This window comes from Zonotrichia leucophrys, chromosome 1 (assembly GCF_028769735.1).
Source record: "Zonotrichia leucophrys gambelii isolate GWCS_2022_RI chromosome 1, RI_Zleu_2.0, whole genome shotgun sequence".
Taxonomy (NCBI): Eukaryota; Metazoa; Chordata; class Aves; order Passeriformes; family Passerellidae; genus Zonotrichia; species Zonotrichia leucophrys.
The window spans coordinates 70,778,369-70,805,051 of NC_088169.1; the positions used below are offsets into that span (position 1 = coordinate 70,778,369).

A 26,683-nucleotide genomic window follows, 5' to 3' on the forward strand; every position below is an offset into this window, starting at 1 on the left:
TAAAGGTCCTGTGTGAAACAGTTACTTTGAAAATATTCATGGCAAAGTACATGAAGTACTTTGAATATAGGGCTAAGAGTATAGGGCTTGAATTTTCAATATTTTTATTACATTACTTTCTGATATGCTTACTTTGTTTACTCACATTGCCACAGTGTTTGCCAGCTGCCATGGTTTTGTGGCTTTTATAGTAGTTTACTTTCTACTGATTAAACCTTCATATTGCCAATGCATATGCTGTGCTAATGAAAGATGTGGAACCTAGATGATTTTTTTTATATGCAAAAATTCTTTGTGAGTTTGTAAAATCAAGTAGGACATTCTGCAAAGGTAGAACTACTAAGTTCATGTCTGAGTCACTGAACAAATGGCCGCTGTGCTCTTCCTGACTGCTGTGAGACTATAAATCCTGTGCCAGAGGCAGGGATGGAAAGGAGGGAAGAATGGGATGAGCGACTTAATTTCACATCATTAAAGGTTGCAGTTGCCACAGTTGGCTGATCAGAGGCCTATGATTTAAGTGCTAACTTTGCTGAGTTGCAGACCTGGTGTCTGTTTAAGCACTTTGAAACAGTGCTTTATGTTGCATGTTCTCTTGATGCTGAATGTGTAGGGACCATAGGTTAATTTTATGCTTGGCTAGGTGCTGTATTCCTTTGGAAGGACATGTGACTTTGCCTTCTACTGGCTGTTCAGCCGCTCTTAGCTCTGGATGTTCATCACTAAGGGTGCAGTTGCAGCAAGTTTAGTTCTGGTGTGGTTGCTGTCAATCTGTTGGAAGCTGCCAGTAGTAATATTTCCTGTTATGCTAGATTATCATCATCTTGTGATAGTTGTCTTTCCCTATATAAAGCTTAGGGTGCTAAAGAAGTAATGCTTTTATGGGTGGGGGGTGAGGGAATGCTCAGCCTTCTTGGCTCTCTGCAACTTGAATGAGGTCTTTATCAATAGCTCTCTAGTGCATCAATGCTGGCCCTGACCTGTGCTGTCTTGGTGTTCTGAGGTCAAAAGAACTGCTATAAATAGAGAACAGGATATGTTTTGGAGTTTTTTGTCTGTGGTACCTAAGAGATCATCTCAGTTTAGTGAGCAGGTTCCTCAGTCTGTGTGCAGTGCTAAACCTCACTCTCGTGGTGTCTTGTCTAGCCCACAGCCGTGCACATACAGGAGTTCCTCACGCTGCTGGCCGTGTGTCATACTGTTGTTCCCGAGAGACAAGGAAATACAATAATCTACCAGGCCTCCTCTCCAGGTTGGTTGTTGCTTTCTTTTTTGGGAGGGAGGGGGGAATGAGTTGAAGGAGTGAAAGCAGATGGAAGGAAGGTCCATAAAACTCTAGGTCATTTTAAAGGTCATTGATTCTGAAAGCAGAATGTCCCACATGGTGCTAGCAATAGATCTGGCATCTTCTGTAATCAGTACACACTGGTTTTGAATGCTTTCTACAAAACCACAGAGTCCATGATGTTTCTTTAGAGATAGGCTGAGCTTAGGGTCCTTCCATGCTCATGAGACCGTGTACTCTTTCTGCAGGGCTGAAAGTAAAAGATGTGAGTGTTTAGGAAGAAATGATTTGTTTCTGCATGAGCAGTTACTTTTTTGGCCTGACAACAAACTGTCTTTCTTGATCTACTATCTGCTTAGAGTAAGATAGGAAGCTATCAAGTGCTGATACATGACACAATACAATCAAAACTTTCAGAGTCTTGGCATTACTCAGGCCTGCCCTTCACCCATATTTTTATTCCTTTCAGTTAGCGCAGACAGAGCTAGGTGGGGCCAGATTGGGGTATGTTGCTCTCCCTTGAATTTCTCTGTTAGTGAAGATATTTCTAGAATTGCTGTAGTTAATGAAGCAACCTCATTTCTTCTTTATGTCTTAATAGGGTGTCTGAAAAGTAGGATAAAGAGCTCATATAAGGAAGTTCTGGTCAACATGATGAGCCGTGAGGAGACTAAGGGAGCTGTAGAGACATGAGGATTGCTTGAATTAGGCACTAAATCCACCTATATAATGGTTGTGCTTAATGATGCTTACTCCTTAAGGAGGCTCTGTAATTATCTACAGGAGGCACAGGTGTTGGCTCTGATTGCAGCTCTGTTATTTGAGCTCTTAATAACACTGCCCAGTTGAGTCTCTCTGGAAAACAGTGCTGTATTTCTATAGTACTTGAACTTAGTGCCTTCCCAGCAGAAAATGGATCAAACACATACTGTAGGAATTAAAATAACAGAGCTTTGATCTTGCTTTCAGAACAGCTATTTCACCTTTTTGTGTGGAAAAGTATGACACCTCCACAAGAATAGAGCTCAATGCTTCAGTAGTTACAGGATATCTTACACAGATTAAGTACTAGGTTTGTGTAGTTGATATTGTATGGCCTTTGTAGGACTAAAGTGTTGAATTTTTTTGTGCAGGGCTGTGCAGAACTACTCTTAACATCCCTATGGATGAGAGTACATAAGGAAAAGGGATTCTGTTTTGGCCGTCTGCCATATTGAAATATGGGTTTTGGAGGCCTCTTTAATATACCAGGTTAAGTTCAAGCTTGTTTTGTTTTGGCAGATGAAGGAGCGTTAGTGAAAGGAGCAAAAAAACTCGGTTATGTCTTCACAGGACGGACTCCCCACTCTGTTATCATCGATGCGGTAAGTGATGGATGTGCAGGGCACAGGCTGCTAAGCTCTTGCAGAGCATACAGGTGTCCTCTCTGGTCCCTGTGAAAGCCCTTTTTGAGGGCCTTTAGGATCCTACATGCAAAGGGCTTATGTACACAGAAAAATTGTCTTAATCTATTTGAAAATGCAAAGTCCATTGCCCCTCTATGTGGCATGGGTGATAAGACGTTGCAACCTTACATGGGAAATGACAGCAGCTGTGCCTGAAAAATATTTCCTTTGTCCAGGAAGCACAGATGGGAACGCTCACATTAGAAGGAAATTAATGTATCTGGGAGATTTTCTGACTGTTGTGTTTAATGCTGTTCTTCTAAATGTTTCATTTTTTTCTTCTGAGTAAGATCTGCAATAGAGGATGTAGCTGTGTGCACGGGGGTCTGAAGTTAGCACAGGCAGCCTCAGACTCATGGGGCCACAAATTCAGACTCAAGTTGCAGTCTAAGCTAAAGTGGCTCCAGATTTACACAGATGCAGCTAGTAGGGTGCTTATTAAGAATAATGGATCTTTTTTGTCCTTCCCCTCAGGTATGTTCCCTTTCAAATTTCTTGGTACACTGCCAAGCTAAGCACTTGAAACATAGCTTCTAGGACTTGTCACAAACTTTTTACAAATTCTCAAACTGCTCCTTAGCTGAAGGATGAATAGTGTCATCTAGAGCCACCTAAATGCTTCTCTCTTCTGCAGGAGCAGCCAGGCCTGTCTGGCCTAGTTGTATACTCATAATGCCAAGCTGAGGGCATTGTTAATCTATAGTCAGCAATAAAAGCTGTCATTCTCAGAGGTTCCTGTCTCTCCTGATTGCCTGCATTAGTGGCAGCATGTAGAAATTGGTTTGGAGCTGCTTTTTCATCTTGGGGATGTTGCTGAGTTGATATGTGCCTTGGACAAGTCTATACTGCAATTAGATTTTACTGCTGCACTTTATTTAACTGCATGCTACAAATGCCACCAGAGTTCTATGGCTCTAACTCCTACTGCTCCATCTGTGCACTATACAATAGGGATGACCCATGTTTTAAAATATTTCTCCTGCTTCAGGTTGCTCCTGCTCAGCCCCAGCAGAGAGTTGCTGGTGATAACAGCAATTTCTCCTCAGCTAATCTTTTTTTGGCTGCGAAAAATCTAACTCATATTTTTGTGAATTAAAATTAAAGAAATACTAATGGAGGTCAGTCAAAAGTTATTGTAATACTAAACCTGGAGGGCATGCTGATTTTAACTTGGAAAAGTTAAAATAATACAGCCTGTAATATGTATCTTAATGGATGGCTGTTGAGAACTAAATATGCAGCTTAGCTTCCAGAGCATGCCTAACCAAAAAGGAAATTAATGCCTTGTAATGGTCTAGCAGTAGTGAATTAAGGATGCCACAATACAGGATGCTCAATTAAGTTCAGTAAATAGGGCTCTGCAACCTTTAACCAGTGGAGGGAGCCATTGCCACATTTATTTACACTGGGATGTGTGACAGAGGCACCTGAGCTCAGCTTGGGTGTTTGCACGGGTAAGAATATATTGTAGATTGTACTTAGAATAGTACACTTTTTCTTTTGTAGCTGGGGAAAGAGAAAACCTTTGAAATTCTTAATGTGCTGGAGTTTTCCAGGTAAGTTTTCCTCTAATATGTGAAATTCAAGGTAATAAGAAAACTCTTATTCTAAATAGCATTTTTTATAATAAAATGTTACAGCTGATACAGTAGAAAAGCAGAACTTCCTTAATTTTTTTTCCACCCTCTTCATCTTATTTCTGATGTACTATGAATGAGTTATGAACTGGAGGCTGTTGGCACTGCATCATTAAACTTTTTCCTGCCACTGCAGCTCTGTTCATTTATTGAGAAGTTGCTGGCCTGGAAGCATCTTGCTGTGACTCATAGAAGTCCTGATTTGTCCCTTGTCTACTTCAAGAACACACTTTGAGATGGCACTTTTATGGTGCTTCTGCAAATTACTTTTTGAGTAGATGGCAACTGCACCTGGAAGTGCCTCTTCTTAAGAACCATGCCAGCTGTGAAAATATAAACATTGCGAGCACTGCTAATTTGTCAGACTCATTAGGATGGGCATTGCTTGGGTAGCAAGAAGCTTTGTTGAGTCCCCCAAGTGACTGGAAGTAGCAAGGTGCTTTCTCTTTGTCAGTTGATAAAGTTATGTCAGTTTGGATGGTGCTAGTCAGTATAATATTTTTTCTGTTGCTGCTGTTTTTTTCTCTTGCTGTGAATTAAAACCTTGAACTCCTGTTCTCTGCTGTCTTTGAGTTGGCTGGTTGTGCTCTAAAGGACTATGTAAAATAATGGTAGGGATGGTGTGGATAGGGGGCTTTTCTTGTGTCCTGACTTACTCTGAAGATTATTCCTGAGTACTTCCCTCTTTCCAGTCAGAATGTAGCTATATAAGCTACTTGTGGGAAGTATCTGAAAAGGCCCTGGAAGACTCTGAGGGTTTGTGCCAAGTTAACCAGCACCATGGTGTCTTTAGACAGGATTGTAGCTGCCGCTTGCATGCAGCAGAAAAAAACCTGTCTCAGTTCTCCTCTGTGTAGCACATTCCCTCCTAACCACTGAGGGAGTTGTGTAATTAGTTTTTGAAAAGCACACAAAAGTTTCCCAGTGTCATTAGGATGTTGCAGAAATTCTGAGCACAGGTAACTGCTGTCCTTCAAACCCCCCTTCAGAAAGGCTCAGAAAGGATTTGTTTTGTCTGATGATACGTGCCAAGAGCTTACTTGAGTACACATGGTTCTTGAGCTCTGAAAAGTGACTGCATTTCTCAAAGCAACCTCAAGAGGAAAAGGGAGATGGCTCTACACTCTTTGTATACATTGCAAAAACTTAATGAGTAAGGAGGATGCTTCCAGGTTGGTCCTTTTGCTGAGGAAAAGATTTGTATGAAATCACACATTCTTAGGGCTCCCTTGATGAGAGTTGATTTGTTTGCATTTGCCTCTTGGAAGTTGTGGGGTTTTTTCAGTGCCTCTTTTGAAGGAGAGATTCATAAATAAACCATCAGAATTTCTTTAGAAAAATTATCCTTGCCTGCCTTCCTTTGTTAGATGTTGTTGTACACTATTCTACTGTCTGCATTTTTTTAAGACGTATGCCAAACTTGACTGTCCTGTCCTTGTGCAGGGGGCCTGACTTCCTTCTACTTGGTTCCAATTGTGTGTTTGATTAGACCAATATAAAGAATTAGTAGATGCCAAGAACTGATCTATACCATGATTGTTTTCTATTATGTTTTTACTTTCTTTTAAGTTAGTAAGCTATTTAACTGGTCTTGTAAGTAGTTGGTTGTTTCAGTTTCTGTTATGCCTGTACTCAAGATGTAATCAGCCTCAATGATTCAATTTCTAGAGTCCCCAAAGCAATTTTCCTTGAGAAATAAGGAAAAACTGCCACAGAATAATGAGAATAAATGTGAATCCCCTTCTTTCAAGATGATTTCAATACTATCTTGCTCTTTCTCGAAATCTTGCTAGCATATGGGTGTAAGTCTGGAGTGCTTGCCAATGGGAGACATAGAGCTGAAGCTGGAAATAGGCAATTTAATATATCTCCTTGTGGTCAAGGGTTGTGGGATCTTAAGTTACTGCTGCTATATCCCATTTAATCTCAGATGCACAAAACACATCTGAGAAAATCCGCTGGCTAGAATAGGAATTAGTCTTTACCACTTTAACTAATGAAAGCAAATATTTTTATTTCAATAGCAACAGGAAGAGAATGTCAGTGATTGTTCGAACTCCAGCAGGACAGCTACGTCTCTACTGCAAAGGGGCTGTAAGTAATTATGCTGCCTAATGGAGAACACTGCCAGTTATTGTTTCAACAGCTGTGGCTGATGCTGACATTTCATGTCTCATACATAATACCTGTTGGCTTTCTGTTTAGGGCCAAGTGATTTAAGAGAGCTGTCATTCCTGCTCTGACTCCTTTTGCTGGCTGGAAGACTGCTAGGCTTTCTACTGCCCAGTTGAAATCCTGAAACTCATGGGAGCAGTCCCCTTACTGCAAAGCCAGGGCTTCACCCAGCTGTGCAGCAGAAGTTCAGGAGCTGGAGTAAATGCTGTTGTCTGAATTTATAATACTAAAATTTGTTCTCAAGTGGTTGGCTCTTGATCTGGCTTTCTTGCATCTCTGCACCTGCTGTTATTTGTCATCATGACTTGCACCATGTTGTGCTTCTGTCTGCACTGACAAGAGCAATAACTTAGCACAGTACAAAGGCTCCAAAACTAGCATTGTCCACAGCAAGAGAGTGGTTCTAATTTCAGTGGAAAACTATGGAGCTGGCTTTTTGCAACAGGGAAAAAACTCTTTCTGACCTCTGTGAGGATCCTGTTTGCTTGAATTTGTCATGACATATAGGTCAGTGTTCACTGCTCTGTTGCTTCCATTTACCTCCCCTGATTTGATAGAGATGTGCTGGCTTCATTCTGGTGTGGTGGAAGTGAATGAAGCCTACTGCCATTGTGTGGTAGTTCACAGTGCTATGCCTGTTGGGACCACACAGACTTGAAATTTGCTTGTTCATGCCGTGCCTGAGTTCACACCATTCTTTGGAGCGTGGCACTGAAAGGGATGGAGAACAGGAGAGTTTGTGGTACAAATTCTTGCTGTTTTCCATATGAGCAGACCTAGATGTACTAATGTGCTGCATCTGCCACTCATGTTACTGTAAGTTAACTGAGTATTCTGCATTAACACTTCCACGTTCTGGTAGTCATCCTCTGCTTGTTGCTTCCATAACAATTAGGTTTGTATGCCTGTCTCTAATCAGCTCTAGATGTAGGTCTGCTTACTTAGCTTAAGAGCAGATGTCTGAGTAGCGTTTCTGTATTACATGTGTTTGTAAACTTGTTCTGGTAGTTACAAATAAAATCCAGAGACTCTAGATATGTAGGTGATGCTATATTTTGATTTCAGCTGTTAATGGGGCCTTTTCAATTGTCCTTTAATTTACTGATAAAGCAAGCTGCTGCAGGAAGAAGGTTGTTTCTGAGAGAATGTTGTGGAAGAACATGATCAGTGTTTCTGCCTTTTTTTCAAACATCAAAAGGAATCTTTTCTGGAAAGGATTGCAGCAAAGTCTACTGCACAGGACTGTTATATATACACTGAATAAGATCAGATATTTATGTTGTCTGAAAGTCCATGTATTGGCTTGGTAATTTATAGAGAAGTGTGCTGTACTGCCCAGTAATGGGGACCTCTTTATGGAAAGAAGGGAGGAGGGCAGAGTGTGCTTCTCTCCCCACTATTTGTAGTGGATGCAGTATCTCTGCCATTGGGCACAATCCAGATGCCTCAAATCGGTCTCTAAACCCTAAATATATTGTAAATTTTGTTTTTGATATTAGCAAGTCCGTTCAGATTGCTTCTCTTGAGCTTGTAAATACACAAATGGCAACTTCATATGTAGACTTACTCTGTTGTCATGAATTTGGTTTTACTAGGATAATGTAATTTTTGAGAGGCTTTCAAAAGATTCCCAGTATATGGAACAAACACTGTGCCATCTTGAATACTTCGCAACGGAAGGTAAGAGAAACAGCATGCCATGAGAATTCATTAAATTGTTTGCAGCATCTTCTGCATTGTCTAAACTCTGTGGTGTCAACTAAGATGATTGTGAAGATAAAGATGAGGTGTGTTATCAGCAAATTAACAACTGTAGGTTGACTTCAGCTGTAAGGAGGTTTTTGTCCAACTTCTGTGTGATTTCAGTAGGGAAGTGGAATTTGGAAGGAAAAGACAGTGTTCTGTGTGTCCATGATGAAGGGAAAGGGCATGAGCTGTATTGCCCAGAATAACTCAATTACATTGGAGTTGGAGGTGTTTTTACCAGGGTAGAAGTTGGATACCAGCATCTTTTTATGAAGCAGAGCGATAACCTCAATATGCTGGGAAGCCTGGTAGACTGAGACATCAAAGATGATCTGAAATGTTCTGTAAGGCCTTTGATTGGTGTAACACCTCTGCTCACTGGGAAGCTGGCTTTGTTCCTTCTTCTGTGATAGCATAGGATACCTGAGTTATAGTAAAACCATGAACCAGTGTATTTCTTCCAAAATCTGAAAATGCCAGTCAGCTTTTTTTAAAAACTATGTTTTTGCAGACTCCCAAAAATTCCCAGTACTGGAACTTTTTGTATTTTATGGCACACACTCCTTTTTAATTGGTTTGTGACAGAAAAAAGAATTGTTACTTCTCTATGTTAATTTTTGCCAATGGTCTAATAAATTTGTTGTCATACTTCATGGACACTCTTCACTATATTGTGCGTGTGTAACTCCTATTATTTGTGTGAGTTACATTGGTACACTGAAGGAGAGCACAGTCTTCTTGCTAAAAGGAAGCACAAACTGTGGAGGATGTTTGACTAAGTAATATCACCAATCACAGCATGTAGCCTGTTTTTTAATATTATGTTTTTAAAAGTACATGAAAGGCAAGGTTGCTTTCATACTTAGCAAAAAGTTTATGTCCAATGCTCTCTTGATCTGCACCACCATTAGTAGCCAGAATAAACCAGATTTGTGGTTTACATTTGTGGAAATTCAGGTGCTTAAAAAATGTAGAGAGAGATTTTTAACAATGTGTGTTAGAAGCTTTTGTTGTTCCAGCATGAGGGTTAGAACTGAGCATTCATTACATGTGAATGATTTGATGATATTCAATGTAATTGTACTGTGGGTAAAGGCTGTCTTCTGTTTGGCAGGTCTGAGGACGTTGTGCATTGCTTATGCTGATCTGTCAGAGACATCTTACAGAGAGTGGTTGAATGTCTACAATGAATCCAGTACGGTTCTGAAAGACAGAACTCAGAAGCTGGAGGAGTGCTATGAGATCATTGAAAAGGTAAAACTTACTTTCTTGATGATCAGATGCAGATTACCTTACATGTGCGTTTTCCAGTGGCATTTGGGCTTTATACAATGAAATAAACTTTTAATTTCATAGATGAGAAACTGGAAAGGTAAGTAGATGGTAACATGTTCAGTCCACACTTTTAATCTATAAATCTGAGTTAAATTTACAGATAAAAAAAATTCTACTTAAAACCCCTTTTCTCACACTTTTAAAATCTTCCTGTTTTGCGTAAGGTTGTTGTAATATCTTGATGAAGATGATATATGTAGACTGTTGTGTTGCACAAAGTTCCCATGTACTAGGGTATGAAGAGATGTTTTCCTTTTCATGCAGCAGTCAAATTCAAGGTTTTTGAAAGCTGTTGCAGGCACAATGTAGGGCTCACCAAAACCTTATAGGGGTGTGAACTAAAAAAAGGATGAAAACCTGCATTCCATGCAAATTGCAGAACTCCTAATTTTAGAAGGGGAAAGTAGGTGTTGGAGAACCCATTTGAAATGCTAATCCTACAGTGAACGAAATGTTAAAATGCCAGCGCTAGGGGCCAGTGTTTCTCTGAGCCTTGTTGGTCTTGCTGCTTTCAGAAGTGCTGGTAGCTGCTTTCCTCACCTCCACAGGTTCATGCTCTTCCCTCTTGCCCCAGGTATTTAATTTTATGTAGTGGTTTCTTTAAAACATATTTCGAACTTCAATATATTTTAAAATTAATATTGAAATACTGCTTAGGTTCTGGAGCACTGTTGTTTTTTTTGAGTTGGTTGGGGCAAATTGTAGAACTGTAGAATGGCCGGGTTTGGAGGGAACCATAAAAATCATTGACTTCCCAATCCCCCTTCTGTGGCTGGGGACACCTTTCACTAGGCCAGGTTTCTAGAGCTCCATCCAACCTGGCCTTGAATGCTTCCAGGGATAGGGTGTCCACAAGGAGGTTGGGACTAGGATAGGAACTAACTTTCAGGGGGTAAGATAATGCTCCAGGAAATCTTTTAGTAAGAGCTGAAGACTGGGTCTTTGTTGTCCAAGTAATGCCTCAAATGGTCTTTTGTGTTTATCGTGTGTCAGTAACAGGTAACAGTGTGGTTATCTTATCCTTGGTTCTGTAGGTTTAGGTAGCTCCTTTTAGCTTTCTGCTTCTTTCACCCTGCTCTCACACTCGTCTGTTTTCACCGAAGTTAAAAATGAACATGGCTTTTGCTGTACTTCAAAATATGTTTTCAAGCTTTAGGTCATTTTTGGTCATCTACTTTCTGCTTTTTTTACAATTTAGGATCTTGTTTAAGAAAAAAGGAGGAACCCATGAGTGGCTTGTAGAATTGGAATTAGGAGCTATCCACTGTATGCCTTACTGTTAATGTTCGCTGGTCATGCCAAGAAGCAGGCCTTAGAGATAAAGTGGCATTTGGCTTAACACAAAATATAATGTATTTCTGCAGACTGGTGTTTTTTCATCTAAGGGCTCAAATGAAACCAAGAGAACTACTTTTTCAGTCTGAGTGCTGAGATTGCTGGATCACAGTAGAGGTGCACATGTGAGGACAAAATTGAACTAACTTCCTTCTGAAGCCATATGCTGGCTCAGAGGGCTTCAGCAGGTGCAGTGGTAGCTCCCCTGCTCAGGTAGCTCAGCCATGCTGATCCCTGTGCTGTCATATGTAACTTCTTAACAAGTGATTTTGGGGAAAAAAGACCATCTGCAATTGTGCACTTGAATTATGTTTGTAACCCTCAAATGTTGCTAGCATTGAGAGAGCTGATGAGTCATTGAGAGGCTTAGTGATTTGCATGAGTCACTTCTGCCACCTTTGCCAGCTGAATCTCTCATAGCAAAAAGGAAACACTGTCAAGGCAGGTAACTAATGTCAGCTTACACACTATGTGGAATTCCACTTAGATTCATTCAAGTAGGAGCTGCTTTTAATGCCCTCTCCATGGAATCATGGAAAAGTTTGGGTTGGAAGGGGCCTTTCAAGATCATATCCTTGTACCCCTGCCTCCCAACCATGGATGGGGATGCCTTTCACTAGATCATGATACTCAAATCTCAATCCAGCCTGGCCTGGACCACTTCCAGGGATGGGTCCACCACTTCTGTGGGCAAACCTGTTCCAGTGGTCCACCACTCCCATCATAAACAAGTCACTTCTTTTTGCCTGGACTAAATACACCCTCTGTCAGTTTAAAACCATCACCCCTTATTCTGCCACTGCTGGCCTTGGTAAACAGTCTTTATTAATTTTTCTTATAAGTCCACTTTTTATGTAGAAAGGTCTTTATGGTAAGATCATGCTGAAGCCTCATCATTCCCAGGCTGAGCAACAGCAACTTGTACTCCTGTTCCTTTGTCTTCACTTCTGTTGAATAATTTTAGTCCCTACAAAGAATAGAGAATGCTACGTTTTTCTGTGCAATTTCTAAAATGATATGGTATACCTAAATTTATTATCAATTTGTTTTAAGTTGAGCATCTTTGGGTATGTAAAGAATAATTAAAATAATTTTAGAGGTAAAATCTGAGTAGGCTGTACCTTTTGACAAGGTTTATTTTTTAGGTATTTTTTGCCTGTTCTTTTTTTTTTTTTTACTGTAATGTAGCCAAATCTCCTCAAGCAATTGTTTTAGAATTGCCTGGGAATACAGATAACTCTGTAGTATTAAATGCACTGTATGAGATATGTATTTCTGGCAGACATCTGTATGTTGATTAGAGATACTTGGATTGATTAATGTTCATACCACTTGTATTACACAAATGTAATGATTAGATCCATAAATAGTCGCAATAATTTTTGCTTTGAGTGATTGTATCCAGTCTATATATACATTTTGTAGGCGGAAATTAGTTTAAATGATGTGATGCCAAATTTTTGTTTTGTGAGTTTAAATATATAAACTGACTACTCATCATGTTGCTATGGTGATCAGTGAATGGTCTAGTATGCATGTTCATGTATAGGCTAACTTTGGTTTTTATAACTTCAATCAATTATTCTTGAAATGTTGCCATCTTTCTGATTAAAAACACTCTGTTCTATTCTGTACCTCTTGAAATGTGAATTGTATGCAGAGGAAGTAGAATAGCCACCCTACAAACTTATTGTGGTGTATATTGCTTGTCAAAGTGCAGTATTAGCAGTGAGATGCAACATGCTGTCTTAATTCCTTTTTTGAGTATATGCCAAACAGAGATTTATCTTAAAAGAATTTGAGGGTTTATTTTCTTTTTTTTTTCTCCAGGATTTGCTACTTCTTGGAGCTACGGCCATTGAAGACCGCCTGCAAGCAGGTGTTCCAGAAACAATAGCCACACTAATAAAAGCAGAAATTAAGATATGGATTCTGACAGGTGACAAACAGGAAACAGCTCTTAATATAGGTATCCATCATTCTGGTTACTCTGAATTTGTCTGGTGTGTAGCAGGTCATATGTAAGATGTGCTGAGTGTGTTTTTAAATAGAATTGGTCCTGCTGTTATAGAATGGTTCCTTGGTATCAGGGCACAGTGTTGGAGAAGGGATTTTGTAGTGAAGTCTTCACTATTTGTGTCAGGCTATGGTTTTTTTTTTTTTTTTTTATTATTGTTGTTTTGAGGCAGAAGGGACCCATCTGCTCTTGGTTAAATGCAGTTCTAATTGAATGAATGTATGTAACTCTGCTTTCTGGTGGTAACAGGAGAACTCTACCAGACTAATGTTTCAGAAACAGTTTTAGAGCTGTTTTTTTTCTTTTCTTACTGCCTTCTAATCAAGTTTGGGATACAATGGGAAATATGATAATGCAAAGCATGTATAGTTTACAGCGTCTTCCAAACCATGTCTGTGAGTGTAGGTGGGTTGTTCAAGCTTAAATAACTGACCCTGCTGTCCCCTTACAGCACATCTATTAGTATACAGTAAGGACTTGGTAAAGGGACATATCCTGATGTAGCCATACCCCTTGTCATGCCACCTCTCCCAAATGTCCCATCTTTGGCAATAGAATGCCATGATGCTCTTGTGTTCTTTTTTATTGTTTTTCTCCCTATCACTCATAAATCTGCCCAGAGAGGGGAAGAGATGGAGTTGCTGTCCTGTGATCTGACATCTCACCTAAGAAAATTCAATGAAAGAGCATTTTAGTTCTCCCAGGAATAGCCTGAAATACACAGAGACCTTTTGTGTGCAGTTCTAAGCATAAAATTGGTTGCATTATTCATGTAATTAGGGAGTCTTAAAGTCAATATGAACTCAAAAAGACTGAATAAATAGCTCCTTTAGCAGAAGGCAACATATGCTGTTAGGGTATCACAACTGCATTTACATTTGAAGATCAGTCTGTTTAGATGTGCAGGTGTAGGTTAAAGGGAACTTTAACAACATAGGTTGCTTTCTCAAACTCATTTAGGATTCTCTATCAATGATGCTCTGTAAATGAACTTAAATTATTTTGAGGAAAGTTTTGAGCATTGCCAGTTTTTTTTTGGTCTGGTTTGTCTTGTGTTTTTTTAAACTTCTATTTTGGTTGACTCAGTGAAATTTCATTATGCAATCTACTTGACTGACTAGAATTTTTGTGTGCCTCAAACTAAATTTCATGTATCTTATGTTGAAGGTGGTACCAAGAGGTGGAATAAGTTGCTGAACTGATACAGCTGTAGTAGAAATACAGTGGATGGCCTAGGTAGACAACTTGTTTAAAGGGTAGTTATCTGGTTTAAATCACAATTTGCAGATTTTCCTTACTTTACAAGCAGTAGATAACTTCAGAAGGGAAATGCCATCTTTTGACTAGTTAAAAAAAAGTAGCTACACATTTTGATGTAAGTACCTGAATTAAGTTGGTATATTAACCAACAGCAGCTACTTGAACACCAGTAAATAAGCTTATTCCGAAGACTGTGAAGGAGACTAACTTCCAGCTTTCTCTAAAACTGTTGGTTTGTTTCTTTTATTATAGCAACTTGAGCAGAATAATAATCTTGCTTAAAACTTCTAAGTTATCCCTTAGTTTAAGGTGCAGTTTGGTAGTAAAACTCTAACTTAATTAGCTTCATGGTCAAGTTGGCTTGAAGGTATAAACATGTGGCACTCTTCCAGTTTTTGTGTGTAATCCAATAAAACTGTAATAAACCTTCAACTTAAAACCCAATCCATGTGTGCACTAGATGTTTCAGGTATAAATATGCTATCTGGGGAGCAAAAAGTATTTTCACTTTCTCATTGTGTTTGGAGGTTATGCTTATTGACTCTTGCTTGCTGTATAGAGGTGCATGTGTATTGAGGGATATTTCAGCTCTTGGCAGTTCTGTCAAGGAGCTGGAGTACTTTGTTCTTCCATCTTCCTCTTGATTCTTTGGTGTTCAGAATTTGCATATGTCTTTGTTTCTGGATTGCATTTTTGACTTCTCTGGAGAGTAATGGTTGACCTGCTGTGGGGTGGCTGTATGCCTTTCACTCAGACAGGTGCTAGTCAGTATTTCTGCAAGTGAGGAGACTGTTCATGATAAGCTTTCATACTGATCAGTAATTTGAACTCTAGCTCTTGTGGGACTTGCAGGTACAGAAGCATCTTTAAGCATGACCTGCAAACAACTTTAGAAGGCTTAACTGTGTTCTTGCAGCTTCATCCTTTTCATCCGTCTGCAGACTCTGGATCAACTTTGCCTTTCAGTGAGACAAAACCTCCCGTAATAGATTTCTATTTGCCATCATCCTTGAGCTCAACAGAACACCAGAACTGCTGTATTTCCAGACGGTAACTTCCCTAGGAAGAGATTTGTTTTCTGGAAGTGGGAGTATAGTGTTAACGCAGGTGTGTCCCTCCCAAAACATGAAACAGTCCCTATAGTTAAGCTGAATGGTCTTACCTAGGGCATTGATAGCTGCCTGCAAGCACTGCCTTACAGTTGTTTGGGTTTGAGGTTGAAAATGACCTTTTGAAGATACAGTCCTCCTGCTCCCTTCCTGACAGGGACATCATTCATAAATCAGATTGCTTAAAGCTCCATCCAGCCTGGCCTTGAACGCTTCCAGGGATGGAGCATCCATAACTTCTCTGGGCAGCCTGTTCCAGTCTTGCTACCCCCCATCGTAATAAATGTCTTCCTTATGTTCAGTCTAAACCTACCCTCTTCCACTTTGAAATGACTGCTCTTGACCTGCCACTACAGGCCTTGGTAAAAAGTCTTTCTCATTCTTTATTGTAATTCTTGCTTGTATATTGAAAGGTCTCTCCAGAACCTTCTTTTCTCCCAGTTAAACAGCCTCAACTCTCAGGCTGCTTTCAGATGAGAGATGTTCAGCCCTCTGATTGCTTTTGTGGCCCTCTTTTGTACTCACTTTAACAGGTTCACATCTGTTTTGTGCTGGGGGCCCCAGGGCTGGATATGATATTCCAGGTGGAGTCATTCAACCTTTCATCACTTAGGTGCTTCTCAGTAGGGTTGCTTTCAGTCTGTCCTGATGGATATTTTTGATTGTTGCAGTACTGGTGGAGGACCTTGCACTTGGCCCTGTGGAACTTGATTAGATTCTCACAGGCCTGCTCCTCAAGCAGATCGAAGTCCCTCTGGCTGGCATCACTTCTCTCCACAGTTATTTAGGTGCGCTGTTCAGCTTCATGTTCTCTCAAGGCTTGCTGAGGGTGTACTTGATCCCCATCTGTCCCTGGTGTAGACAGCAGAGGGCCAGTCTTAGGACTGGCCTGAGGGCCACTGCTCATTACTGCTTTTCGTGTGAGTGTGGAACATTGACTGTAACTCTCTGGATGCAGACATCCAGCTGGTTCCCTACCCATCTAACAATACATCCATCAGACCCCTATCTTTCCAGCTCAGAGATAAGAACACTTCTTGGTGAGCTGTGCTTTGTTTCAGTTCAGGAGACAAGCCATGCCAGCACACTTGCCTGTATCACTATGCAAAGTTTGAAGAGGGCATTTGTGCCCTCTCTAAACACAGAGGATAATCAGTCTTCCATCAGATGCTGAATTCTGTATGCCTGCAGTATGAATGTGCCTGTGGGCTATGATCTTGAGCTCTAGTTCAAGTAGTCTTTCTCCCAGGACACTTACAGGAAAATAAGTCCCAGAAGCACCTGATTCATCTGCTTCATGGACTTTTAGTTGGACTTTTAAATTAAAGAGCTAGATATCAACTTACAGATGTGGGTTGACATTTTATACCTGGCTTTGAACCAGCAGTTGATCTTCTTTTACTCAGAAGCATTGACAAAAATACTTACCCTCAAGTGCATTTTTGCTTCCCATGCTGTTGTTGCCAGTAATAACTATTACAAAACCATTATAAAACTTTAGACATTTCTAGTAATACTTTAAAGTTACTACTTGGACTCCTACAGTTGCCAGCTACTTTGCTAGATTTTAACATCATCTTAGTCCTGAAATTGTACATGATCTATAGATCCCCTATAAACTCTTGTTAGGGTTGACTTACATTCTCCTGTTCTAATCTTGATCTTTCTGTTTAATGTGATGGCGATGCAAAATGGTTTCAGTTGCAGGATAAGTTGTTCAAAGTCCCTGGTTTCCAAGATGCACAGCAGAGCAACTGTTTTCCACAGGTTTTTTTTTTTTTTTTTCTTCCAGCTTGACTTCTAGAATGGCATCTTGCTCATTTTGGAAGAGGTAAAGTGAAGCAGTGAGCAGTGGTTTAGAAATTACAGGTCACTGTTGCAGCTGCTGTTCTAATCAAATGCTACTAGAAAATCCTTTTGAATTAGTTATGCTGAATTTGTAACAGCCTACTGCACAAGACTGCTTTAGCCTAGGGAAAGAACAGCCTTGTTATGGAGCGAAGTACGTAAATTTGTAATATTCTCTTTTTCTCAGTGAAAATAAGGAAGCATTTTTTAGCCTGAAACTAACTTTTAAAAATGGCAAACCAACTTGAGAAAAACGTCAGTGTTTTCCCTGTAACTGTTGGAGGTTTTCTACTACTGTCTAAGATTTGATCACAGGCAGAATCAGAGGCTGTCTGCAAAGCTTTCATGTTGTAGGCTGCACATCGCTAGAATATATTTTATCCTTTTCCCAACAGGTGTGGGTTCAGTGTTGTACTGTATTGTTCTCTGAAGCAGAAATTAAACCTAGGCTTGTTAACATGTATTAGTAAGGTTGCACTTGATATTCCTAGTCTACACAACTGTGAAAATTGAGGAGAAACTGAACTTCTGCAGGTAACCAAACCTGCTGCCTGAGAGTGCCTGGCTATGATACAAGCATGTCTTCCTGAAAGGAAAGGAGAGGGATTTACTTTCTTTACAGAAGTCTCACATGCAGACATGTTAACCCTGGGTTATACCTACAAAACTAGCCCAATTATAAAAACTCTGTAGCCTGAGGAAATGATTTGCATTGCAATTGATGACCCACTATGGCCTTTCTAAGGAGCCAAGAATCCCACAGATGATTTCGTGCCTCAGTTCTTCTCTTGCTGTTGCAAGATATGGAAAGAAGCGCTTCATCTTTTTATGGTGACTGCGGTGTTCGGCTTTTGAATCTGTCAGCCTTGCAGTGGTTCTTCACTGGGACATTACTCTTATACTGCAATCCCCTCCAGTCTCCATTTAAGAAAAGTAAGAGACTTCCCAAGATCCCATTTTATTTGATAGCAATTTTTTAAATTGCTGTAATTCATTTCTATAAAAAAATAGAAATAAAAAATACTTGTATTGAATTTCCTTTTCCCATGTAGCTTAGATGAGCAAAAAAGGTGTATGCTTCAAATAAATTAATTCTCTGCTATTTTATGAAGCTGTCACTATGCCAATCCCAAGTGAACTTGCATGAGCTTTTAGGATAACGTAGTGGTGTCACTCTGATGCAAGTTGGCATTTGTCATTTGTTAATATGAGCAGAATTAACCTGTTTATTTTGTAAATGATTAAACTCCTATAAAAATAAGAGATTTTCTTCTGTCTTGAGAGTTTTTGTTTTGGATTTTGGTGTGCTGGGAGATGTACAAAATTGCCTTCTGGGTGCTCTTGCTTTTTCATGTCCCAGCCGCACACTAAGAATAATGTAGTCCTGTTAGCTTTTGTCTATAGGAGTCGGTATGGGCTCTGTGAGTGTGATTGATCTGTACTTCTTGATGATGAAGCTCAGAACCTTCCATACTGAACACTCAGGAGTAAAAAATGCTCATGTAAGCTTTGTGTGGGCTAAGGAAGCTGAGTAGCATCAACTGAAAACATGTGTGCACTTCCAGTCATCTGGCGTAGATGCAGCCATGCATTCGGATCTGTTCCTGTGATATGCTGAAGGCAAACCTGCCTTCTTGTAGACTTGGGAAAAAAAAATTGATGTAGGGCTATAGGTATATTTACTGCATCCAGTTCATACTGTGTTTTCTTTAATTAAAACATCTCAAGTGATTTATTTGAAAATGCAGATAGAGTGCAGCCCATGTTTCTAGTACATCTGTCATCTTGGAGTGTGTCCTATACAGCAAAGTTTCCAGCAGTCTGCCTGATAGGAGTAACTGCTCAAAAAATAAATTGGCATTTGACCTGTAGATGCTTATTTTAAGGTTGAACTTGAACCTTAAATATCCTTCCAAAAAGTAAGTCTTTGTGTTTTGTCTTTTTTTTTTTCCCCCTCTTGCAGGGTACTCTTGCAGACTCATTTCGCAGAGTATGTCTCTCATCCTGGTCAACGAAGATTCACTAGATGTAAGTAAGCAAATTCTGATGTAGTTCTTGACAGAGGGAGGTGTTGCTAACAAGATGGAAAGTTTTCAGGCTTTCACAATAAATTTTTCTTGCTTACCCTTAGGGGTAACAAGACAAGCAGTTGATGCTAAAACACAAATGTATTGTGTGAAGTGTACTCCAGAGGTCTTCAGTCACAAACTGTGCAAATCAATCTGAAGTCTCAGAATGAGCAACTTCTTAGGTGCATGGTTTTGATTCTGCTGCAAACTGGAAAAATCTGCAGCATGCCATCAGGAATACAGTTAAATTTAAGGTATAGCTGTAGGAATAGCATCTGAAGAAAACTTGTTTTTGTTTTTCTCTAGCTTCAGTATTGCATAGAACAGCTCTAACCACACCTGCATTGTGAGCTTGTCTATATACAGCAGCTTGTGAGATCTAAAATAAAAAATGTTCTGCAAATGGTTGCCATGCTTTGCATACATATGCCAAAATTAAATAGCAAAATCCTGTATTTGTACGTGAATCTTCCCAGGAGGTATCTTTTCATTTTAAATGTTTCCATGTCCATATCAGTATTGGATATCACTTCAATATCTGATTTCTATTAGAGCTATTTGGAGAACAGATGAAACTATCTGGCAGCATCTGACATTTGCATTTAGACTTGGTAGGTTGGGATTGGGTGGGAGATGCAAACCCTGTGTCTTGAAGTGCTAGAGGAGTTACTGGCTATCTGTAAATCTGGTTGAAGAGGGTACAACTACTGTGCCAAAATTATCACCAGCTGAGTGTTATTTTCCAGTTACCTTGATGTGATTCCAAGAACTTTTTGTGTAGAAAACATTGGTTACAGAATCCAGTTATAAACAATATTGGAAATTTGTCAGCAAACATAAAAACTAGTGGAAGCTTTCAGAACCTGAACTGGCACCCCCAGCATGTTTGCCTGTGACACCAAGCTGTGTGTGGTGCAGTCAGCACACTGGAGGGAAGGGATGCCATCCAGAGGGATCTGGACAGGTGTGAGAGGTGGGCCTGTGTGAACTTCATAAAATTCAACAAGGCCAAATGCAAGGTGCTAAATTTGGGTTGGGACAGTCTCAAGCATAAGTCCAGGCTGGGAGGAGAATGGATTGAGAGCAGCCCTGAGTAAAAAGACGTGTGGCTGTTTGGACAAAAAGCTCCATATGACCCAGCAATGTGCACTCACAGCCAAGAAAGCTAAAGGCATCCTGGGCTGCATCCAAAGCATCACAGCTAGCAGGTTGAGGGAGATGGTTTTCCCCCTCTACCCTGCTCTCATGAGACCTGATCTGGAGTGCTGTGTTCAGCTCTAGGGCTCCCAATGCAAGAAACACGTGGACCTCTTGGAATGAGTCCAGAGGAGAGCCACTAAGTTGACCAGAGGTCTGAAGCACATCTGCTAAGAAGACAGGCTGAGAGATTTGGGGCTGTTCAGCCTGAAGAAGAGAAGGATTTAGAGAGACCTTATAGCACTTTGCAGAGTATCCAATATCCAAAATCCTTGACAGGGGAGCTGGAGAGTGACTGTTTACAAGGGCATGTAGTGATAGGACAAGGGGGAATGGCCTTAAGGTGCAAGAGGGCAGGTTTAGATGAGATGTTAGCAATGAATTCTTTGCTGTGAGGGTGGTGAGACACTGGAACAGGTTGTCCAGAGAGGCTGTGGACTCCCTATCCCTGGAGATGTTCAGGACTGGACTGGATGGGGCTTTAAGCAACCTGGTCAAGTGGAATGTGTCCCTCCCCATGGCAGGGGGGTTGAAGTGAGATTATCTCTAAGGTCCATTTCAACTCTTAACTTTTCTATGGTTCTATGGAAGAAAAAGAAAAAAAGGAAATGGAGAACCATGGCATGTCAGATGAGAAAAGAATCCCCTTATGTAGTTGCTGGCCTTTCAAGTGAAGAAAATGTTATCACATGATACCTCATGAATATTGAAGGGGTGATACTTTAGCTCAGATAATCTGTATTTTTTCTAAAGAATAATACAAACTTGTGGAGCTTCTGAACAGGTACATCAGAAATGCTTTGTATTAATCTTGCGTTCCATCTAAATTAAGTCTATGGGTTTTCTCTAAAATACTCTTACTGCCATTTTTAATGTAGACTTGGATTTTATAGATGTTTGAATACAAAACCTATGTTAATAATTACCTCTAGTTGTTTCATTCTAAGGTGTCTTTAAGTACTTTTATTGCCAATTTTTCAGTGTGGGATCTCCACAGTAATATTTATTGTGTTACACGTCTAACAGAAATTTTGACTTCTGTTCAACTGAGCCTAAAATTGAAGGTTCTCACACTGAAATTCTGTAGCATTATATTTAATATATTCCACCTTTGAAATCTATTAATACTGAAAATGACTTTTTACAAGATCCAAGTTGAGCTTAGAGCTTTTAAATATTGATACACTTACCCCTTTGTGCAGTCCCTGTGTGACTTTTCCCTCCCACTTCTGCTCCTTGGCATGCAGCAGTAGGTGAGATGTGATCGAACAACTGTCTTTGCTTGGTTTTGAGAGATAAGTTTTTTTCTAAATCATGTGCTTGAGGGGAAAAATCAATCATTTCTGTTCTCTTCAGGGATCTCCTGGGAATAGAAAAGACTAATCCCTAGCTTGATTCAGCTGAATTCTTGAAACTTAGCATAATAACCTGCAAATGTCTATCCCTTATAGACTTTACCACATGCATACATATACTCACTTGTTTTTTTTTTTCCTAATAAAGCTTTTTGAAATGAGAATATTTTGAGCATGAGATTTACTTTGAGTGTAATTCTTGGACTCAGTTTCTGTTTAATTAAATTGGAACAACAGAAAGTCTTATTGTGCAGCTCTTAACCTGAAAAATTTTCTTTCATTGGCATCTTGGAGAATTTTGAGTTGTGGGAGCAGTAAATAGGGTACCTGAAGAAGGGAAGTTGGATGACCAGAGGGCCCTGGCTGAAAAACATGTAATGAGAGAGTGGGTATTACAGCCAAGGAATGTTATGTGTGTTTCTACCCATAAATCCTGTAAAAAGAAAAGCTGGGAATTGTATCAGTTGTTTATCACATGGGATTGTATTTAACAGTAGTGGAGGGACAACATTGTAGGGAACCAGTTCTGAAGCTGTGGGTAGTACTTTGCTGTAAAGCAATCCTGTTGATGTAAAGGGAGCTGTGACTGTGTTCTACAGAACTTATATGCCAAGAGTGACAGTCCTGGGTAATACACAGATGTGTGAGTAAAAGCAAATGGATATTCCTGTGTAAGAACCCTCAATGCTCGTGTGTCTTGATAAGATATGCCTGAAAATGTAAGCAGAAACTGGCCCTCCTTGCTTTTCCACTTGTTCAGGTATACCTTTTGCATGATTCCCTGTTGGGATGTACCTGTTTGTGTCACCATGGTATTTGCAGTATTCTTAAAAACAAGCATAGTTTCACAGTGGAATTTGTCATCTGTTGTCAATGTCTAGACTTCCCAAGTAGCCTTAGTATCCGCAGGGAAGCTTTACATACAGTCATGTTTTATATTCTGGCAGTGAAGAGTGAGGACCTGGAAAACTTGCTTATGTTGTTGTTAGTTTATTTTAGCTATTCTGTAGAGTAATATTACTGTCAAGGTTCTAGAAGGATCTGTTAACCTTGAGAATATTAAATTTATCCAATGACTTTCATGATCTTTGTTCTTAATTGGCACATTTCCTTCTCACACTTCTTAAGAGTTAAAAAAATTAAGGAGATCTTTGACAGACATCATTATCCATTGTATTTAAATACTGATGCACCTGTAGATCTGATGTTATCTGGGAATCATGGATCTCCTAAGAAGTAAAGGTCTGACCTGGTGATTTGACTTAGCCATATGCTAGAAATAGCAGGTTTTGTTGGGTTATTGTCTAAAACTTTTTCTAGTAACCATTGAGAACTCAGACTGTGTAAGGGAGAGCAACATGGATAGAAGGCCATTAAAAATAAATTCTTTGTCAGCACATTTGTATTTGAGCAAAGAGTATTGTTCCAGTAGTATCCTCTGTATTAGACTTCTCAGAAAGATTTGCATGCATTATGACTTACACAGGAAGAGTTATCTCCACCTACAGAATTTCTACAGTGTATGCACCATGTGAATTTTTAATGTAAATTTATGTTTCAATCTCTCAAGCACAATTACAAATTTTGAAGGTGTTGCTTTTTGGGATTCTGATTCTCTTGCAGAAGAAGGAATGTCTATGCCTTGTCAGTGATGTCATGCTGATTACTCCCAAAGAATGGGCCTAAAGATACTGTCAGCTTTTCAGACTAAAACAAAAGTTATCTAAAACTCCAGATGCTCCAAAGCATTGGTATCGTGTATGCTTCAGCTGTACTAAAAAATAATAAGGTACGCAGGTACTGCTGGGAAGACAAGAACAAGCCAGGTACTGCTAATGCAATGTAGGTACTTTGATGGTTAGATCTTGTGTGTTGCACTAGAGAGGAGGCTGGGGCTTTTTTCTCCCCTGCTATCATCTGCCCAGTGCATTCAGACAAAGTTAATATTCTGGAAAACTGGTCAATGTGAGCAAACTCAGTTTGAGCCAGGGATCATCTCCCTTCAGAGGGGCATCTGCAGCAGTTCTCTAGTGCCTTGTGGCTCGTAAGTTACTCCAGTCTCCACTCAGCCTGGAATTGTAATCAGCTCTTCTGTCTACCACTGCAGATTTGCCAAGGAACTAATTAAGAAAACTAGGGAAAGAATACATTTTCTATTGTACAAAGCTTTTACTATTGCTCAAATTTCTGTTTTTCTTAGTCTGAAATACTCATCGAGCTAATAAGTAGTTACATAAGGAACAGAGTCTAGTAATCAGATAAGTCTTCAAAACTGTTAGGTAGAAGGGTTTTAGTGTTTTTTTTGTTTGTTTTTGAGGAACAAATAGGATCTTTCATAACTCCAGGTATTTGCTAATCTGCATAGAAAGTTAATTGTATGGATGTGGAAAATATACAGCTCTTTGTGTGAAAAGCTGCTTTGATTGGTGTGTACTATGTAGAATTATGAATGAATGTACATGTTACCTAGACCTGTAGGTTTAAGTACACACAGGACTGTGTAACTTAAGTATTAGATTACCACTTTTTCAGGAAATAATACTAATAGGTTTGAGCTGTGAGTGGTGAATGAGTTGGGCTGGTGTTTTTGTTTCATCCTGCTTTTCACTTTTCAGAATTCATTAATGGCTGTACTCGCTTATCTGTGCCTCTCTTTTTTCTGTTAGTGTTTTCTGGCACTGTGGTAGTTGGTTTAGATGAAGTGGGGGTACTTGGACCTGAAGGAATGCAAGGACTCTTAGGAGTGCTAAGTAAAAGTTACTAAATAACTCTTCTTTCTGTAAGTGGAAACTGGGATGGGAAGGCTGGGGAATGCTTTTAAAAAACACAAGCACACTGTTTTCAAAGTTACTTTTCTTTTCATATTTTAAGTTGTAGTAGTGGTCATTTCTGACAAGAGCTGATTTTAGGCAGCTGGTATTTAGCAGATGTGGGCTAATGCCTTGGCTGTGCTATAGGACAGAATAGATCATATTATGTACAAATAGAAAGGAAGAGCGTGTTCCCTGAATTCCAGCTAAAATTTGCTGCTGTCTCCTTTGTAAGAGTTCTCATATGTTAGAGGAAAATGACTGGAAACAAACACTGTTTCTCTTAAAATTGCTAATGATCTTCACATATGTGAAGGCTTATATCAAGAGATGATCACAGAGAATTATCCAGATCTGTTTTCTGCTGCATGTGTAACAATAGAAGCATGGCTTCAGATGGATGGTGAGGGAAGTATCTGTTGGCTTTGAAGATGGGATTCTCTGCAGCATACTGATGTGCTTATTTCTGTCAAGCACAAGAGACCATGGAAACATAAGGATGTGTAATCAAGTGTTAAACTTTTTTTTTTTTAATGAGATGCTGCCCATGAAATGTGGGTTTTTCTGATATTAAAGCATGGTGGTGTGTTTTTAGGGGAAAAAGATGAAGCTGGTGTCTGATGTATAGATGAGTTACGGACACTAATCCTCTTGATTGACTGGGGTTAATACTGCACATCTGTAGAAAGAATTCAGATTTGTCTTTTGTATTGAAGGGTGAGAACTAAATAGTCCTTTCTTCTTCAAGATACTTTGCTATCTGATCTTCTGCTTTCGTTGGAGGGGTTCCTTGCTCATGCAAGTTTGTCTGGGGGTTTTAAGAATAAGCAGTCTTCCTTTCTTGGTGTGTAGCCAGCCTAAAGCAATAGGATTTATTCATCTGCAGTGTTAACCTAATGAAGATAGTAGAGAACTAACTTTTTCAGGGTGACAGGGTATATCATGATCATGTATTTGGAAAACAGAGAGATACAGGTATCTGTGATCTTACTTCTGTGGTTCCCATAATACTGACTTACAATACTTTGTTAAACAATTTTTTAAAGATGCTTTCCTTTTTCATAATAATTAGAGAATCATTCTTGCAACTGGAGCTTGATTGCTCCAAGCCTTCTCATTAGTCACATATAGGAATACATTTCCTTCACAGGGGAATTAAGGAGAAAAAAGATGTTTTACATCTGGTTGAAGCTAGAAAACATCCCACAGAATTTCTCTGAGTTGATTGGTCTGTCAGAAACTAGAATTAAGCAGTTCTGCAGCTGTATGAATTTAATACCTGACTAAGTATGTGTTCCTGCTGCTTTTTAACCTTCTGCTTAGAGTAGAACCAATCCGAGGAATCTTGTGGAAATCTCTAAGCTTCTTATGCAACTTTTCCACAGTGTTGTAAGCCTTTTTTTTAATGGGAGAATGTGTCAAAGTGCGTTTTCTCACTACCTCTGGTTGTTGAACTGACATAGTGATGTTAGAGGATTAGTGTTGCTCTTTCCTATTTACTAAGCATTTCTAATTACTTAAGATGTGTAGAGGTTAAGCTAATGTTTGCAATATCTCCTCTCCATGTGTTCACGACAAAACTGATTTGGATATCTTGAATTATCAGCTAATTCCCAAATCCTGAGTTATTGTAACCAATGTTCTAACTGGGCCTGAAAATCATAGTGCTGAAGTGCTAGAATATAATGGTTTCTTGGAGAGCTTTGGAAATGAATGTCAGTCTGAGCTGAGGTGATTCAGATGTCCTCCTGAAGCTTCCATCATGCTGAGTTTTGGTGGTATCTATGTATGCTGCTTGTGTGCTGCAGATTTTCAAGCTAGCCACAGTGAATCTTCCCTTTGGTTTGAAAGATTGAGGAATTTGGTGTCTGTTACTAATTCAAATTCTTGTAGCTAGAGTACAGAATTCAATGAAACAAGAAGATTCAGCTATTTGTAGGAAGACAAGGTATCAAATTCTGTGGTATAACCTGGCTCCATTACTTGGCTAATGGTGACTGAAGTTGTCTGGCTCCAAGAATTCTGTGTCCTTGGGGTGTGGGGGGGAAGGTCAGCAGAGT

The 26,683-nt window shown here is 39.6% G+C and overlaps 1 protein-coding gene across 3 annotated transcripts in view; it reads left to right on the forward strand.

Moving 5' to 3' along the window:
* Positions 1–26,683, forward strand: part of ATP8A2 (ATPase phospholipid transporting 8A2) — a 308,865-nt gene that overhangs the window by 76,638 nt on the left and 205,544 nt on the right. For all 3 annotated transcript variants that reach the window (XM_064717090.1, XM_064717096.1, XM_064717105.1), the window contains 8 exons: positions 1,147–1,252; positions 2,567–2,649; positions 4,237–4,286; positions 6,392–6,461; positions 8,138–8,222; positions 9,403–9,542; positions 12,789–12,927; positions 19,156–19,220. In XM_064717090.1, coding sequence (XP_064573160.1) covers positions 1,147–1,252; positions 2,567–2,649; positions 4,237–4,286; positions 6,392–6,461; positions 8,138–8,222; positions 9,403–9,542; positions 12,789–12,927; positions 19,156–19,220 — 738 coding nt within the window. The remainder of the gene's footprint in view (positions 1–1,146; positions 1,253–2,566; positions 2,650–4,236; positions 4,287–6,391; positions 6,462–8,137; positions 8,223–9,402; positions 9,543–12,788; positions 12,928–19,155; positions 19,221–26,683) is intronic.